This window comes from Grus americana, chromosome 13 (assembly GCF_028858705.1).
Source record: "Grus americana isolate bGruAme1 chromosome 13, bGruAme1.mat, whole genome shotgun sequence".
In the NCBI taxonomy this organism is placed as follows: domain Eukaryota; kingdom Metazoa; phylum Chordata; class Aves; order Gruiformes; family Gruidae; genus Grus; species Grus americana.
Window position 1 is genome coordinate 10,372,341 of NC_072864.1, and position 16,662 is coordinate 10,389,002.

General features: G+C 35.4%; 1 protein-coding gene across 2 annotated transcripts in view; it reads right to left on the reverse strand.

The window, feature by feature from the left end:
* Positions 1–1,719: 1,719 nt before the first annotated feature.
* DYNC1LI2 (dynein cytoplasmic 1 light intermediate chain 2) overlaps positions 1,720–16,662 on the reverse strand; it is a 28,986-nt gene continuing 14,043 nt past the window's right edge. The window contains exons 5-14 of one of the 2 annotated variants that reach the window (XR_008579072.1): positions 14,623–14,789; positions 14,194–14,287; positions 13,491–13,626; positions 13,050–13,161; positions 12,351–12,410; positions 11,585–11,626; positions 11,023–11,140; positions 10,064–10,180; positions 7,679–7,760; positions 1,720–4,723 (exon numbers count right to left, since the gene is read on the reverse strand). Coding sequence is in view for 1 of the 2 variants with exons in the window: in XM_054840329.1 (XP_054696304.1) it covers positions 4,617–4,723; positions 10,064–10,180; positions 11,023–11,140; positions 11,585–11,626; positions 12,351–12,410; positions 13,050–13,161; positions 13,491–13,626; positions 14,194–14,287; positions 14,623–14,789 (953 nt within the window). In the remaining variant the exon portion in view is untranslated. The remainder of the gene's footprint in view (positions 4,724–7,678; positions 7,761–10,063; positions 10,181–11,022; positions 11,141–11,584; positions 11,627–12,350; positions 12,411–13,049; positions 13,162–13,490; positions 13,627–14,193; positions 14,288–14,622; positions 14,790–16,662) is intronic. The other variant, XM_054840329.1, reaches the window with a different exon arrangement.

A 16,662-nucleotide genomic window follows, 5' to 3' on the forward strand; every position in this document is an offset into this window, starting at 1 on the left:
TACATTTGACTGCAGAAATCTCAGATGTTTGTGCAACCAGAGCCATGTGGTGTCCCAAAACATTAGTTCAGACTGTTGGCTTTCTTAATTATTTGTGCTTACATTATCTTCTCCACACAATCTGAGTGGATCAGAGAAGTAAATAACTAATATGAAGGCTGTAGTAACACAGGCTGGAAGCTTCATGTCAATACTGCCTTGAAGGGGAAACTGAATTCCAGAAAAAGTGTGCTTTTGGAATTAAACTGCCTCTATCCTATGAATATATTATTTATTTTCTAATTAAAAAGACCAAATAACAGACAAGGTCTGCTTTTGGCACTAAATATTCAATTTAAATACTCCATGCAGCTCTACATATAGACCCAGACAACCAGAGTCTGGTTTAGGTCATCAGTAACAACCTAATAATCTATAGCCTTTCCCTTGCATGAACTACAAAGACTCAGAAACTGATGATTTTATTCAAGCAAAAATTCTTATCTGAGAAGTTCATTCCATAACAAAACGCTGCCGTGGCTGAAAAGCCAGAGGGGTTAACACTATCATCTGGAACAGCACAGGTGGTGAAAGATTCATCTTGCAAGAAAGCTTAGAGCCTCCAGCAAGGTATTTCCCATACCACCTTAATATCCCATTTTTTTTAAATTTTTTTTTCCAATTTGGAGACATTTTGCTTTCAAAAAAACAAATTACAGTTGAACAACAGCAAATTAAACTTAAGCGTTGCAAGGGTGTTCTTCCATTTTGATCCACCATTACAGTCTTTCTGAAGAAAGTCACTTTCAATTTCAGCGTCTCTGAAGATGAACTCTTCATTTAGTTTCCTCCCAAAGTAACATAACAGATAATTCTCTTCATATATTCAAAAATATTTTCCAAATCCCATCTTAAAGGACTGAAATTAATTGTTTACATTAATGAACTCATTAAAACATAAAGCATTATGGCAATTCTAAAATGGTAATTGTTTCATGGCCTCATAAGGATTTATTTCTTGAGAAACTATGTATTTTAGAAACCAAAAGCTTAGTTCATTTATATTTCAGAGGTAGGGTGACTCAAGAAACATTAGTAATAGAACTTCAATCTATGCAGGGGAATATATAGGCATCCAGTTAAAGTATCAATGAAGCAAACAAGCAGAATCCTAATTAGATCAGTCTACTCTTTCTATGCTTACTAGGAAGAACTTGTTACACCCATGGACAGGAGAAAACTTAGCCTTGCTATTGGCAGAGTAGAGGCATTTGCACCACTCAAGCAATTTAATCCTTAAACTTCTCATAACCTGGATTTTAATCCTGCAAATTTAGGACCACTGCTCTGCTTGGAGACAGTATTCCACAAAATATATTAGAAGGTATACATCTTCACCTGGGAAAATATACAACTGTTTCCCCATTCTCATGAAATATATTACTTTGCATCAAAACCAGTTCTGCTGACATAACTGTTTACGTATAAGCTAGCACAAGCACACCTCTCTCTGCAATGTAGCTATACCAACTTCGCTTTACTTACACAAGGTGCATGCTCTAAACTCCAGAGAGGAGTTGCCTTAGCAAAGGCTGGTGCAAGAACTTCCAGGGAGGAAGTTGTCATTAAGGTACACAACTGTACAAGCCAACTTCTCCTCTTCACAGAACTCACTAATACTCTGCTCCCACAGAAACAGCTCTAGAAGGGGGATCTTAAAAACAAGAACAAAGCACAGCATAAAGCAGTCTGGATTCGTGTTTATTGAAGCCAGTAATTAAAGACGTCCTCATTTTGCCAGCACTAGAAAGCAAGATTCCACATGACTGCATACTGCACCTGGTTAAAGCCATACAACTGGACTAAGGTTTGTTTCATACATTTGCAGTCCTAATTGTAAGTTGGAAAAAAACAATAAACTTTGTATACAGGACAGTGAACTTCCATTTACAGCATGTATATTGTTAAGTTCATGATGTACAGAGCAGTCACTTTCAATGTAGTTAAATTAAATAAAATACGAAATTCTGTTCAGTTTAAACAGGTTTTTTAAATGCCAATAAAAAAGTGCAAACTTAAAATCAAGCAGCATAACCACAGCATTTTTATGGAGGGCCAATCTTTAAACTTTTCTATTTGCTTCAAGTTGAATGCTTTCATCTTTTGTTTTCTTAGTTTAAACGTGAACAGTAGATGCAGTCACTATAATGCATATAAATATAGTCATATAATAGTTTAAACAGTCTACCATACAAGTGTATCTGCAAATAAAATGATGTTTCACTTGAAAATGTAAAGGCTGTTTGCAATTTGGCCTTTGGTTCCAATGCTTGAAGACACCAGAATAACAACTGTGCAGCTCACCAAAGTTGACAGACTTTGGCAACCACAGGATGCTACATTACTTACAACTTTCTTTCAGTACACTAGGAGCATTCACTTGCAATTAGAAACTGGAAATCTGTTTCTGTTTTGTCAGAAGCATCTTTCTGCAAAGCTAGTAAGTTATCATACATTATCAGTTTTGATCATTTTTAGTATATTTAACATTTTTATAGAACTGGAAAGTACTTCAATTTTAAGTTTTAGCCATATTGCTAGAGAAAGTGCTTATCAGGTTAGATGACAAAAAAATGCAGTTTCGGACTGAGGTTTTCAAACTATATCCCATTACGATCACACACTTCTACAATTTTTCTGTCAAGTTTTTGATGTTTTAGTCTCCAATCTCAATTCTCAGTGTCAAGAGGACAGTGTGTAATTACTTCTTCTGGTGTGGTAACTTGCAACTGGCACCCATTACACCAGGAAGCACACCCACATTACCCATCAGCCATCTACAGTCTTAGTCTAACTGTTATCTAGACAACTGTATAACTTCAGGTCATACTGTTTATTAAAAAAAAGTAAAAAAAAAAAGAAAATATAGTATTTTCAACAAAAAAAACTGGCACAAATAACATACTCATGTTAATGTTTGTCAAAGAGGCAAGTAAATACTCTTAGCTTTCTAGATAATGTTTAGACAGACTTACAAGAACAGCCTCTTGATGTAACATAGGATTTGAAGTTAACATCCAGTACGGTGTTAGTGGTCAATCTAATTCTGTATATTTAAGTAACAATATATATTAGGGAAGTTATATCCAGACATCAGATTTAGTACAACAAGTTCATATCAATAAAAAGTAAACTCTGCATAATTCAAATTGTGGTTTTTCCCTTCAGCATTAAAAGCACAGAATATGCTTGGCATTTTTAATTTATGGTAGTGTGTACATGTAAAACAAGCATACTGTATATAAAATCAAAGTGCCATTTCAGTAACCATAGCAGTTTTGTTTGTTTGTACAGAATGATGGTTTTATGTGACCATGGACAGAGCTCCGTTAGAGCAACGGGGACAACCACAACCCATCTTTCCAAATGAAATGCTACATTAAAGAAAATATAAAACAAGTTATTGAGTGTGCTCATCACGTACGCATTCATATTTTTTAGGTTACCGTCCGAACTGGAGTTGGCTGCACCTGCAGCAGATGTGGTTGGAACTAGGGCCTTGAAAGTTTTTTTTAAAAACCTCCATAGGTGTAAGGCAGGAATCAATTTTAGCTTTGTAGCTAATATTTAGTTACAAAAAGTAAGGAAAAAATACTGAGAGTGTTCTGTAGCACATTTCATTATGGGAAAATGATACGTCACCCACCATTCTTCATAGGCTAGCCTCTTGGCATAAAAAAAGGCAGAAGCTATCAGAAAACAGGATTTAAAATTAAATACAAGTTGCCAAACTACCGATTTTAAAATAAAACCAAACAGTGACTGTTTGTACTACAGTGCACAATAAATTCAAGCACCTTCTAAAGACACATCACACACTGTGCCAGGCACTTGGATCTAAACAAGTTATAGTTTCTCCCTTTGTCAGCTACACCAGAAAGGGCATCCACACTCTTAGAGGTTTTAAAAACTAAAACAAGATTTATAACAAGAATAAATTCCCATGATGCTTAGTGTTTGGCCTGGAATTCTCCAATGTAAAGTAGTCTCTTTAAAACAGTGATTATTTACCCTATGTGAAACACAGGATTTAACAACATTGCTCCTCTCCAGCCAACCCAACATTCTAGTTTCTCACTGTCGCAAATCTGTTTCCCCTTTTAGGGCTCCGTTCCCTACCTAGGCTTCTGTCACCTAATTAATGCTCTATTACACCACCACCACCTTTCCAAGAATATAATGCATTTGCAAACATACAAGTAGCCAATTCCAGTAACTCTGAAAGAGGGTTTAATTTCTCTTTCTTGCCTTGTGTGCAGTCAGTAGTAGTATTTTAGAAAGAATTCTCCATTTTGCTTCTCTGTGTTCTTCACAACAGGAAATGCAGCTGCACCTGCTTACCTCCAAAACCAAAAGAATTGCCCTATATAAACTCTAAATGGTTATCTTATACAGAGGGATTTTATATGCAAACTTCCTGAATGTGCACTTTTTACTGGGACAAGGCAATGATGTAGTAAGCTCATTTCCCCTGCCCAAGAAAACTGATAGCATCTGCCATAGCAGAAAATTCCTGGTCTTATCAGATCAATATACATAGTTATTTGGTCATTTACATATGCATTTTTTATGCGCTATCAAGCTTCATTCTCTGTTGGAGGAGAGTTTGTTGTTACCATAGAGTCTGGCTTGCGAGTCATCCTATCCAATTCCTCTTGAACATTTGTTAAAACTGTTTTCTGTCCTAAAAAGAAAAAGGACAGGGTTAAAGCAATCTAGTTTCAATGAAATGTTTTAACTGATGAGTACAAGTATTCATAAAATCACTTTTGTATGACAATATATTATCGCATTTCCTCATTATTTTGCCATCTACCCAAGAACACAGGGCCTGATGCAATGTAAGGTAATGTCTATGTAAAGACTGATAAATACTAAGGTTTGATTCACTTTAAAGAGATGAAATGCTGAATTATACAGCAGCATAAAGTATAAAAATACCAGTGATATATTTTCAGCAAGTAACATTTTAAAAACCACCACATTTAGAATTTTCTATGAAAATCAACTGTACACAATTCTATTATTATTCATAGCAAGGACTTTATTTAGACCCACTTTTTAACAAGTTTTCCAAGGTGCATAGGGCACCTGCTACAAAAATCACATTTGTTTGGTCACACTTATACTTGCTGTGTTTTAATATTAAACAACTAACAGGAAGAACACTTTTATGTCTGCAGACAATGTTTCCCTTAAAAAGGGGACATGAATTGCATATTCATGTAATATCTCAGAGCAGTCATTTCAAAGGACTTCTTCAATTGGAAACAGACACACTGAAGTATTTCATGGAAAGGCGTATCTTACATTTTTATATTAGACTCAAAACTTCTTAACAATTCTCTAACTGAACCATCAGTTTAATTCTCTCATTCTGAAAATTATAAACCCACAAATTAATCACTAAAATTGGAATAGTATATTCTAATGCTTAGAGCATACTAGCATTTAAGAGTAAAAAGCTATATTTTTAGACAAAAAGTAGATTATATAACCATGTACAGCTTCCTTACATAGCCAAAGAATTTAACAAGCATCTGTTTTCCAGCTCAAATGTGTGTGAAATATTAGGTGGATTTTTTCCAGGGTACATGCTGAAAACATTAAGAAGGCAAGATTTGACTGTTAGAGATTTAAGTGTTTTTTTCCAAAGTACAAAGACATAACCAAGTTAAAAGGTTACCTTTAATCACTATAAAGGTTTCAGATTTAAGCACTAGTCGTAAGCCACAGTACTCTTTAATAGCATCTATTCAAAGTATGATTATTTAAACAAAATTAAAAAATTAGTACGATAACTGTAATATAACTTACAATACAAGACACTTTACGTGTAGACTATTGGTACCTTGGAGTTAAAAAACCCCTAAACCCTAAGACAATAAAAGCCACACAAAATTCTTGCTCAAACAAAAGTAGGTCTAAACAAAACTGTGGCTTTTTTTTTTTAAAATGCTAGATGAATGGGATCTTTAAGCCTCCCAAATAATAGCAAGCAGCTGTCTCCTGCAACTACCTCAGACTGGACAGGAAAAACATTGCCAAGCTGTTCAATGATATGTAGGTTTACAAACTCCCCTTAAACACCGCCATAGGTGAGCATCTTTCAAAGGAGAAGAAATACAAGGAGCTGTTTTTAAGAAAATAAAAATTTCCCCTCTGTTATAAATTAAATTGATATTCGCTTTCAGTTTCCCTACAAAAATATTGTCAAGGATGGAAACGTCAATTAGATGTGTTCGTTACAATTATACGTATTCTCCTTTCTAGATTAGAGTGAGAGGGGGGAACCCTAGTTCTTTATCTATTGCACAGGAATAGAAGGGTGAAGGCAAATCTTAGAATTTCACAAGATTCTTGTGAATATAAATGAAACAACTTTAGAAGTCCATGCGAAGAAAAATAATCTACCACAGAAACCACCAATTGAAGTTCTTTGAAATACCATGGTCTACACATGGAAGAAAGACAGTCCCGAAACATAAAGGCAAATAAGATGGGTGAGGAATTACACAGCATGAAAAATGGACATGACATTGCGGCATCTGCCCAGATGAGAGAGTTCTCTCAAGTAAGAGTTAACATAGCAGAAACCAGTCACTCAATCAGGCTGACCAGTAGTTGAGATCCACAATGTCTCCCTCATCCTGTGACAGAAACTCAATGTTTCAACCACAGGATATTCATAGCTGTGGGAGAAACAGATGGTCTCTTTAAAGCTAAATATTTTTAGTGCCAACCTTCTGAAAACGTAGGGCTCTTCAAACACTTAAGGTTAGACATTTAAAATGCCTACAAAGATTGTTTTAGCACATTCACTCGCACAGAGGATGCTGCCATAAATAAGACTTCTCCAAGATACTCTCTTCAACTTTTCCACGAAAGAGCAAGTAATCTTTTCTGTTATCACCAGCACCAGCTACTTTAGAAACTCAACGAGAGCTTTTCAGACACCAGTGTTAGGAGCCCTTAGCTTCTCAGGAAAGTTTAATTTTATATTGGTTGCATGTAAGATGTGAGCACATCAGCTGACAAGGAATAGGCATATTCTCTTATGAGTGAAAGCCGATTGTTGTGTTCTGAAAGTCAGGGAACGAGCGTGAGCTGCCAACTTGATGCAGCCAAGAAAAGCCAGCTGTGATCTTGAGATCACTTAGGAGAAGTACTTCCACCAGAGAAAGAGAACTGCTGTACCAGGCACTACAATGAAATATATCTGGAGTGCGGCACACAATTCTAATCACTCATGGTCAAGAAAAGATAAGCCAGTGACGTGAACTAAGGAAGAAGAAACTAGTAGGGAAAACAAAGCTCAACCTCTAACAGAGGACTAGAAAAGAACTTGTTTAATTTAGTCTAACAAAACAAGAAAGTTAAGAAAGGATATATGACTGCTGTCTCTAGATGTTTCAGGAGAGAAACAATCTATTTAAATTAGAAGTTAATGCTGACACACACACAAAAAAAAAAGGTACACAGAGCCATCTGTTATCTTTGAAAACACCTGAAAGGCACATGATGTTCTAGAAGACTGAAAGAGGAAAGAGTATAAAGCCCATTACGGACTAGTTAGTTTTTACTCTAGTATTTTTCCCAGAAATTGCAATTATGTTTTAGGTGCTTACAAACAGCCTACCAGCGCAACAATCAACATGGATCTGTTACCAACAAGTTGCGTCAAGCCAACCAAATTTCTTTCTATGATAGGGTAACAGGTCCTGCGGAAAAGGGAGAAGTGGTCGGTATCACATCTCACATAACCTTCATATAAACAAACTAGAAAAAAAAGTCTTGATATTTCCGAAAAATGAATGTATTGTAATTCATAAAGTTATCCATTAGTTATCCATAATACCAGTCAATATTTCTATTCAGCAATCAACCGTGCCAAACTGTTGAAGATATCAGGTATCTAGGCAAGCATGCCTGAAGGGACTACAAAGGATTTTGAAAGACAGGATTGGAGGTAAAAAGTTATTTATATAGATTATCAAAGTGGTGCATAAAAATAGAATGGAAAACAACGATTAAGCAAATGTATGACCTTCTGAAATACTAAGGTAATTTGATACAGACCAGAAAACCTCCTACTAGGAGGCAGAAATTGTATTAAACTGGTTGCATTGTTGTAACACATCCTGATCAATATTATACAGATGAAAAAAACCTAGCATCACACTAAGACATCTAAACAGAAGCACACTACATAATACAGATTAAGTAACCCCTACTTAGGCAGGCAAAGCCTCATCTGACATACTGCACTCGTTTCTGAGCACCAAAAGAAACAGGTCATCCGAGTAGACAGTACAAAGGAGAATAGCAAGAATTATCAGAGTTGTAAAAACATGTCCTGTGAGGAAAGGCCAACAGAAGTGTATTCTTGTAGTCCAGACAAAAGTCACAGGCAAAAGAGTAATAGCTTTCAAATATGCAAAAGACTGCTGCAAAGACAAAGGGGTTACACTGATCTCTGTCTCCACTTGAACAAGATAAATAGTACTGTGATTAAGAAATACTGACTGTACAAGAAAAAAAAAACTAATAAATTAAGTACTGGAACAGGCTTCCTGGAGAGATGACATTACATCTTTTATTTCAGAGTTTGCTTGCTTTTTAATCACTAGCCAGGAACGCCCTAACTGATTCTGCTTTAGATAAAGAGCAAGGATGAAACAATCCCTAAAAGCGAATTCTAGTCCTATTTCTATAAAAACAGTTAATTTGACCTTGTGGTCAGTAATAGCATGAGGCTGCACTTGATGAAGCAGGGGACACCTTTCAGTGTCAACTGAAGAGGGCATTCTGGATTAAGAAAGAATTAATTAAACTTTTTATACTGTAGATACAATACTATTATGTAAATAATATATAATACAAATAATTATTTTGTTATAGCTATAATAAATTTAATAAAGATAACTTACAGAATCCATCACGCTAACAAAAACCAAAAAACTACCAACAAAATACTGATTTGCTGTAAGTCAAATTCTCCCCATTTTTCAGCTTTCAGAGCATTCAATGTCATATAAAACCCTTCCCAACTAAAAAAAAAAAAGAAAAAATAATAAAAATAAATTTTAAAAAATATCTTTACTTCCCCCTCTCCAGGAATAGTTTCAGTTCAAATACCAACACTCCAACAATTGCTCAGGTTCTCTTAATGGCAATATCATATATTTATTTCCAGTTCAGAATGTCTGGGCCTGACACTCCTCTAAGGATCAGAAACCATGGGTTTCGCATCACCATTACATTTTACCTGGTTTCATAAGTAGAATATCTATCAGTAATTTAGTAGGGAAATAATTCTGGAAGGAAAGCTCCTGAATGTAAGTGCTATGGGAATGCCAATGTCAAAAAGAAATAATCAAAGTAGTAAATTTCTAATATCGGGAGGAATAACCACACATTTTACGACACTGAGTTTTGTACAGGTACTCAGTATTCTGAAGGGTTTCTTTTCAGTGCAGTTACTTATCAGCCATACAATGAAGTCATAGGCACATACACAGAACAAAGCCACTTGATCAGTGTTATCGGTTGTGTTGGATCACAATAAAATACTAAATAATGAGAGAATAACTTCAAGCTGTTCTAAGAAGTAATTCATCTAAACTTGAGCTCTGGAGAGATTTCAATAGTTTGACTGGAAACTACAGTCCAAACCCAATAAACTGCATTTCCTTCAAGCAACAGTTAAGTGTCAAGAAAGGAAGAAATTCTAAAGTAAAAAATTAAAAAAGCAGCACTTCTGAACATGATCAGGACTCAAATGTTATTTATATCCCTGCAGTATAACTTCACCCTAAGACTCAATTTATGACAGGCTTAATAGAAGCCCTGGAGTTGTGAAGTTGCAGCAGTTCTTTTTTTAAAGACTGCACATTTTGGCACTGTCATCTGTCAAGGTCTGTCACTTTACTGACTTATTTAAAAGATACACGCAGTTAGACCAAGGTGGGCCAAATAAAATATTAAAAATATGCAAAACGGCCTGCAATAACAAGTCCAATACCTGATTTCTTGGCTGTACTCTGCACTCCTCCAGCACCAGGACTCCCAGGAGAGCCAGTCTTTTTGCTCAAGAGACTGTTAAAGAAACTAGCCAAGACACCTTCACTTGCAGCGTTATCTAAATAAAAAACAAAACAAAACATGTATCACAGAACAGTTATTGCTGGTAAATGATAGAATACTGCTCTTCTGGAATGAGGGGAGGGTCACAACATTTTAATCTAAATATTTGTATCCTTTTGTTTTTTCTAAATGTAGAAGCCAAGAAACAAAGTATTAAGTATGGATGTGCAATTCAAAGACTTATAAGTCCATTAACAAACTGCACAGACGTTTTAGTGCAGTCTTTCATGCCACACTACTTCTCATAAATCAGAACTTGGATATACAGCAATGAGACATGATCCAGAACTGCACAAGTATTTTGTCCACTGTGAGGTATGGCACTGCAGCGCGTAATTAAAAACTGACCCTACCAACTTCCTTAATGCGGAGAGGGGAAAGAAACCACTCAACATGGAGCTCCATCTTAGGGCTGAGGGAGGGGAGAGGGTGTAATTTCCAAGTTACTTCATGTACTACAGAAAATGACAGTCTAGGAGGGTTTAGTAGAACAGGTTTCATTGTGGATTCCAGAATAAGTGATATGAAGTATAAAACTGCGTGTAGTTTAAAGCAGTCCCCACTCTAACAATCCAATGGATGCATAATAAATGTATTTAGGCAACTTAAGGAAATAATGTATTTGAACTCTGACTGACTGCTTGGCAATAACAGAACTCTACTTCAAGTCATATCTCAAAAAAAGGAAAAATAAGGAAAATCAAACCTAAAGCTATGTCATTAACTAATTCCTGTTATTAAACTAACTATACCATTAGTGAATAAATTCCAAAATCTTTCTACAAAAGGGGATTTTCTTAAGGGAAATAATAAAAACAGTAAAAAGCTTATTCATACTTTTAATATTTGGATCTGGTTTCTTAACTGATGTTATTGGTGAGGCACTGGGTACATTGGCGGGACCAGCTCTGCCTTGAGTTCTTGGGGATCCTGCAGGTCCTCTTGCAGGAGATTCCTTAAAAAAAGTCCAAATCACACAAATCAGAGAGGAACTTAGATGGATTACTTACATAAAGCAAATGTAACATTACATACAGATTACTTTTTAAATCTTTAAATTGGCACTGTAGTATATGCACACCGGGGAAAAAAAAAAACTCAAACAAAACAATACCAGTTAGCTGGGGCATGCGCCTCCACTAAAAGAAAAGATGAATCACTGTAGGAAATTTTCAGTTCGATAATCACTGGATATTTCTATTTCCACAGAGAATTAGAATTAAGTGATTCGTAAGCAACATTTTAAAATATTGCCACTTTTTTTTTTTTTTCAGTTTGAGGAGATTCTGTATTTTACATTTACAAAATGGTTGTAACCATTTTGTCCACAGGTTAAAATCATTCCCTCTTTCCTAGAAAGAAACAAAACACCTCCTACTCTTCTCTTGGATTTACTTACTGATGCTCTTGTAGGCGTTGCTGGCTGTTTGGCAAGGAATGACTGCAAAAACAACATATTAAGAATATTAAATGTATTTCAGCAAATATAAAGGAATAAAATACAGTGAAGCTATTAATTTATTTGATTATTTTTTCTGATATTTACAGGCTTCCTCTTAGATATTTATATACGTCCAGACTTTACCACTAGAGAACAGTGTTAAAATGCACAAACTTCAATCCTTTGTCTTACGCAGTCGTTGCAGAACTATAAGCCACAACCGCAGACACCAAAGTCTGTAACCTCTATGATATTTATAATCAACTATACAGGAAAGTATTATTAGGGGGGTTTTAAGCAGTAGAGCAGTAAATAAAATAACAAGGTACAGCATAGCCAAATTTCATACCTTAAAGTTTTTCAAGCCTCTGACTGTAAGAAAACTGCAACACTAAGACGTTATTAAAAGATGTCTTAAAAGTATCAAAGATCAACACATCTATGTTATGAAATTTTAAATTATCTTCTTGCTCTTCTCCTTTGAAATGTAAATTATTTCTGTTCTCAGCCTATTTTCCTTTCAACTTGCCAAGATAAGTGCCATATTTTGTACTCGTATTTGTTAAAAATAAAAGTTATTTCACAATTACATTTGAATTTGCAAAGCTGGAAAGTGGCTATCTAGTGATTTCAATGCGGAATGAAAAACTGAAGGCAATAACAGTGGAGAGCTTAAAGTGAACCCTTATTTAGTAAGGATTTATTTTCATTCTTCCATTCTTACCTGCTGCTTCATAAGAAATACTTGTTCATCTTCTGCTGCCAGCTCTTTATCATGGACTAACTGTTGAACAAAATATTTTGTTATTAGAAATAAAAACTGAAAACACTGAATTATTTCATGTTTTAGTGATCAAAAGGGAAGAAAAAGAGGCAAATCTTTAATACCATTCTTTACTTTTTAAAAACCAAACAAAATCTATAGTTTTCCATATTATCCATTTTAGACACATCCTATTCCTGTGTGCCTATACTCACAAAATCAGCAATATACAGAAATCACATGGATTATTTACTGCTCTTGCCTTACATGAAGAAATATGTTATTAATAATATGTTAATGCAATAGTGATATACTGTCGTCTTCTACAAGATTTACCTTTACATGGTAACCTCAGTGCCATATGTAAATTGTGTAAGCCCTACAACAGTAATGTCCATTTTCAAAAAGCGGATTTGCCCCAGGCATACAAAAAGGTTCATGTGAAATGGTGATATTTGGACTGCCTTTCATTCACAAAAGTGAGTAACTTCTGTGTTCACTTGCAGTATTTTAAACAGCTGGAAAATGAAAGCCTGATATTTCACACATTTGGATACAGAAAAAAATTATATTTAGATTTTGAGTTCTTCAATATTAATAGCTATTCAAGCAAACTGCACTTATTTGTGGGGGGACAGAGAAAAGTTTACCCTTTTTTACCTTTCTTACAGGAGGTTTTACAATGAAGTCCTCATATGCATCTTCTGGTTTCACTGTTATGAAGTTTTCATGTAAAATGGCAATTTTCTTTTCATTGTCCCAACCCGCAGGTCTATAAAAAAAGAAGGAAAGCTTTGCCTTTTCAGTCACGAAAAGCACTTCTACAGAGACCGTTTACTTACTGCCCTCCACCTGAATATGGCGATTTTATTATAGGTCAGTCCTAATCCTCAGCTCAATTCCAAAGATAGTAAAAAGCTGGTGTGGTATACTCTGAGTCAAGTAACCCAATACGTTGGGTTTTTAATTCAGGATTTCAGAAGAGTCACATACTAAGCTTTTGAACAACACAAACCATTCAAGTTATTTATGTATGTTATATGAAGTGTAGTGCTTAATAGAAAACAATCTGAAACCACGTTACTTATACAATTGACTTACATAAAAACTGCATCCTTTTCTACCACTAAGGCAGGCGTGGTAAACTGAAAACCGTATGTTTTATGTACAATGTACTTATACAACAGATCAAGGTTTTTTTCCTCCTTAACTGATGTATAAATCAAGGCAGCCCCATCTGATTATTTATTTAAGGAAAATTATGAAAGATATAGCTTTTAAATTATAGTAAGAATTTCAAAACAGGAGCTAATGGACACATATCTACTAGACCTGATTTTGAGAAGTAAGGCAAAAGCTACAGCCATTTAGTATTTGGGGAGAGGAAGGGGGTATAACAGGAGAAGACTCATGATACCTTTCTTTGACATACAGAAACATTACCTACCCTGCCAGGCACTTAACTTTGAAAAAGTGAAAAACTTAAAACTGGAGATCTGAGCTGTCTCTTACGTGAAAATTGTGAGTTCTGAGGGGAAAACCAAGAAAAAACACCTCACCAAATGCAAAACAAATCCTTTATAAAGGAACAAAAGCCCCAAATCTCATGCACAATTTAAAAACTATAAAAAGCTTTATACATCTCTCAACATTTTTGAAACAACAAATGCTACCTAGTAAATAACTACACACCAAGCAATCTTGAAGTGCAATTTCTCAGATTAATTTTATGTGCAATTGAACACTAAAAGGTACTTTCTTGCTTCCAGATTACAGCAAATCTCTTCAGCGCAGGAAAGGATACACTGTAAGCAGAATCTACGAATGTGTGACTGAATGAAGTCGAAGTGTTCTTCTCTGTAATCATGCTCCTTCTCTAGTACACTCACTGCATCACACTGGAAGAAAGGCAGAAAAACAAAACCAGAAAAACACAGTCATTTAATGCCAGCACATCTTAAAACTTCCTTAGTCTTACAGACGCATCACATTTACTTTGAGCTTTTGGTTTTAAAATGCCCGCAATAAATCAAAAGATAAAGTAATTAACATATTACTGATAAGGTTATTACCCTTCAGCAAAATTAAAACCTGACACTGATAGCAGAAGCTTGCTTTTAAAAAAAAAATACCTTTACTATTGGTCCAGAATTCATTCTGCACATCTGTATAAAGCATGTCTTCCAAAAGAAATTAAACTTTTCCACAGCAGCAAATGGAACTAGAAACTCACTTTTGTACAAACTACCAGCACAGGAATACCAAGGTTGTGAGTCAGCACATTTTCTCCAAGTGGCAAAGACACATGTTCATCCTCTTGGCCAGAAGAAGGGCCTCTTCTCTGAGGTGATCCTTGGTAGCCTTCTTCAGGTTCTACATATTCTTGAAACTCCTTTATAACTATTAAGAGAGAGATCTTCTTAGGGTACAACAAAGGAACTAGGTCTTCTTTTTAAACCATAATTAATCTACGACTAACCAGAAATCTCAAATCTCAACTTTTTTTTTCCTTTTATAATGAGAACAGAATGCAAGCTTAAGCCTTGTTACCCCTTGAAACACAACAATTCACCACCACCAAAATTTACAGCAAGCTAAATCAAGTGCAATTTGGAGCTATTATAAATAATCAAAACTAGCTGTGAGAGCTATAGTATGCACAAATGCACGTTCCTCAACTCAATGCATTTCATTACATGGGAATTGACAGCAGAAAACGTAGATGTAGTTTAGCAACCTAGCCTATACTCAGTGCAATTTGTACCTAGTTTTTGAAGAAAACATGGTGAAAATGTAAATAGACACAGAAAACACCAAGCTGAAACAGCCCCTCTTTCTTATAAACTATTACTTAATTTAAGTTTCTATTACTCTACATTTCTGTTGCGGGAGTCCAATGCTAGAAATACAAAAGATACACCACATAAATACAGACTCAAGGACTTCTAAATGTTATCTGAAGAGACTTGGTTCTATTCTGGAAAGCTACAATGGAGTCCGGAAGGAAACTAGATGCTTTCTATGTTTTCAATGTTTTAATTTTACAGCAATGATGAGTGTTCCAATAATACTGAATACTATCAAATAAGAAAGAAATAAGAAATAGTATTAACTGCCTAAGAAATAGTATTAACTGCCTAAGAAATAGTATTAACACCATTCTGGAAGCACACTGTGACCCCACACGCTTTATCAAAACGGAGATACAATTTACAGCTTTCATGTCTTTTTTTCAGGATGAAAGTCACAGACCAGATATATCTGCCTACTGGATGTGTCTGCTCCCGAAGGCCCAGGGCTCTCCCCGACATGATAATCCCACCCAAAGCCCCCTCCTTGCTCAGCCATAAGGAGCCCTCAGGAAAGAGGCAAGCGAAGCTCCATGCTTTGCTCCCATGCAGACGTCTTTATTCTAGAAACAGTGGGAGCAGGCTGACTGTACGTACAGTAAGGAAACGTCTTCAGAAAAGCTCCCAATCTCCAGCACATTCACAAAGAGAGTGTTGTTCAGTACATTCATCCACGTGACAGGGAAGGAACTGCAACGGTACTGCAGGCCATCTGATACTTCTGAGGTTTAGGAAGTGGTAAAACCTCAGGAAAAGTTTATAATACAAATCTCGTAAAATGAAGTCACTGTACCTTTTCAAAATAGGAACCATTGCTGCAATAGAATGGGCATGTGGAAGGAAGAACAAATCAGAAAAGCTTCTGTTCAAAGCTGCACAATCTACAATTTTTATTAGAAACATAAAATCATGTGATTCTTGTGAAAAACAAGAGAGCTCTAGACCAGAGAAAAGCTTAAAAAGAAATCCAGGAATTATAGACCATAAGACTTTCAATCACCAATTCAATATATTCCAAGGCCCAAGGTAATAAAAAAAAAAAATAATGCATTTGCTTTTGAACTTGGGGAAGCAGTGCCTTCTGGTGGAGAGGAAACAACAGTGCTCTCAAAGGGATGCTTTCCTGTTTCGTATTCAGCAACTGCAAATCAAAATTCCATTACACATTCTGCACATTAAATATGTTTACTGACTATCACACAGAAAGCAAATTAACTCCAGAGCATTTAACTAGAAAAGGCTTTAAAAAAAAGTACTTATTTCATTACTCACGCTCTTCCTAGCTCAGGATTGAAGAAAACAAGTGTATTCCAGCAGCTAAAAGAATACCATTTACAGCCACTACAAACATTCAAATAAGTCTCTCTGACTTAATCAGATGTAAAAGAATATTTGACAATATTGCTCTCAATTTACTACAGCAT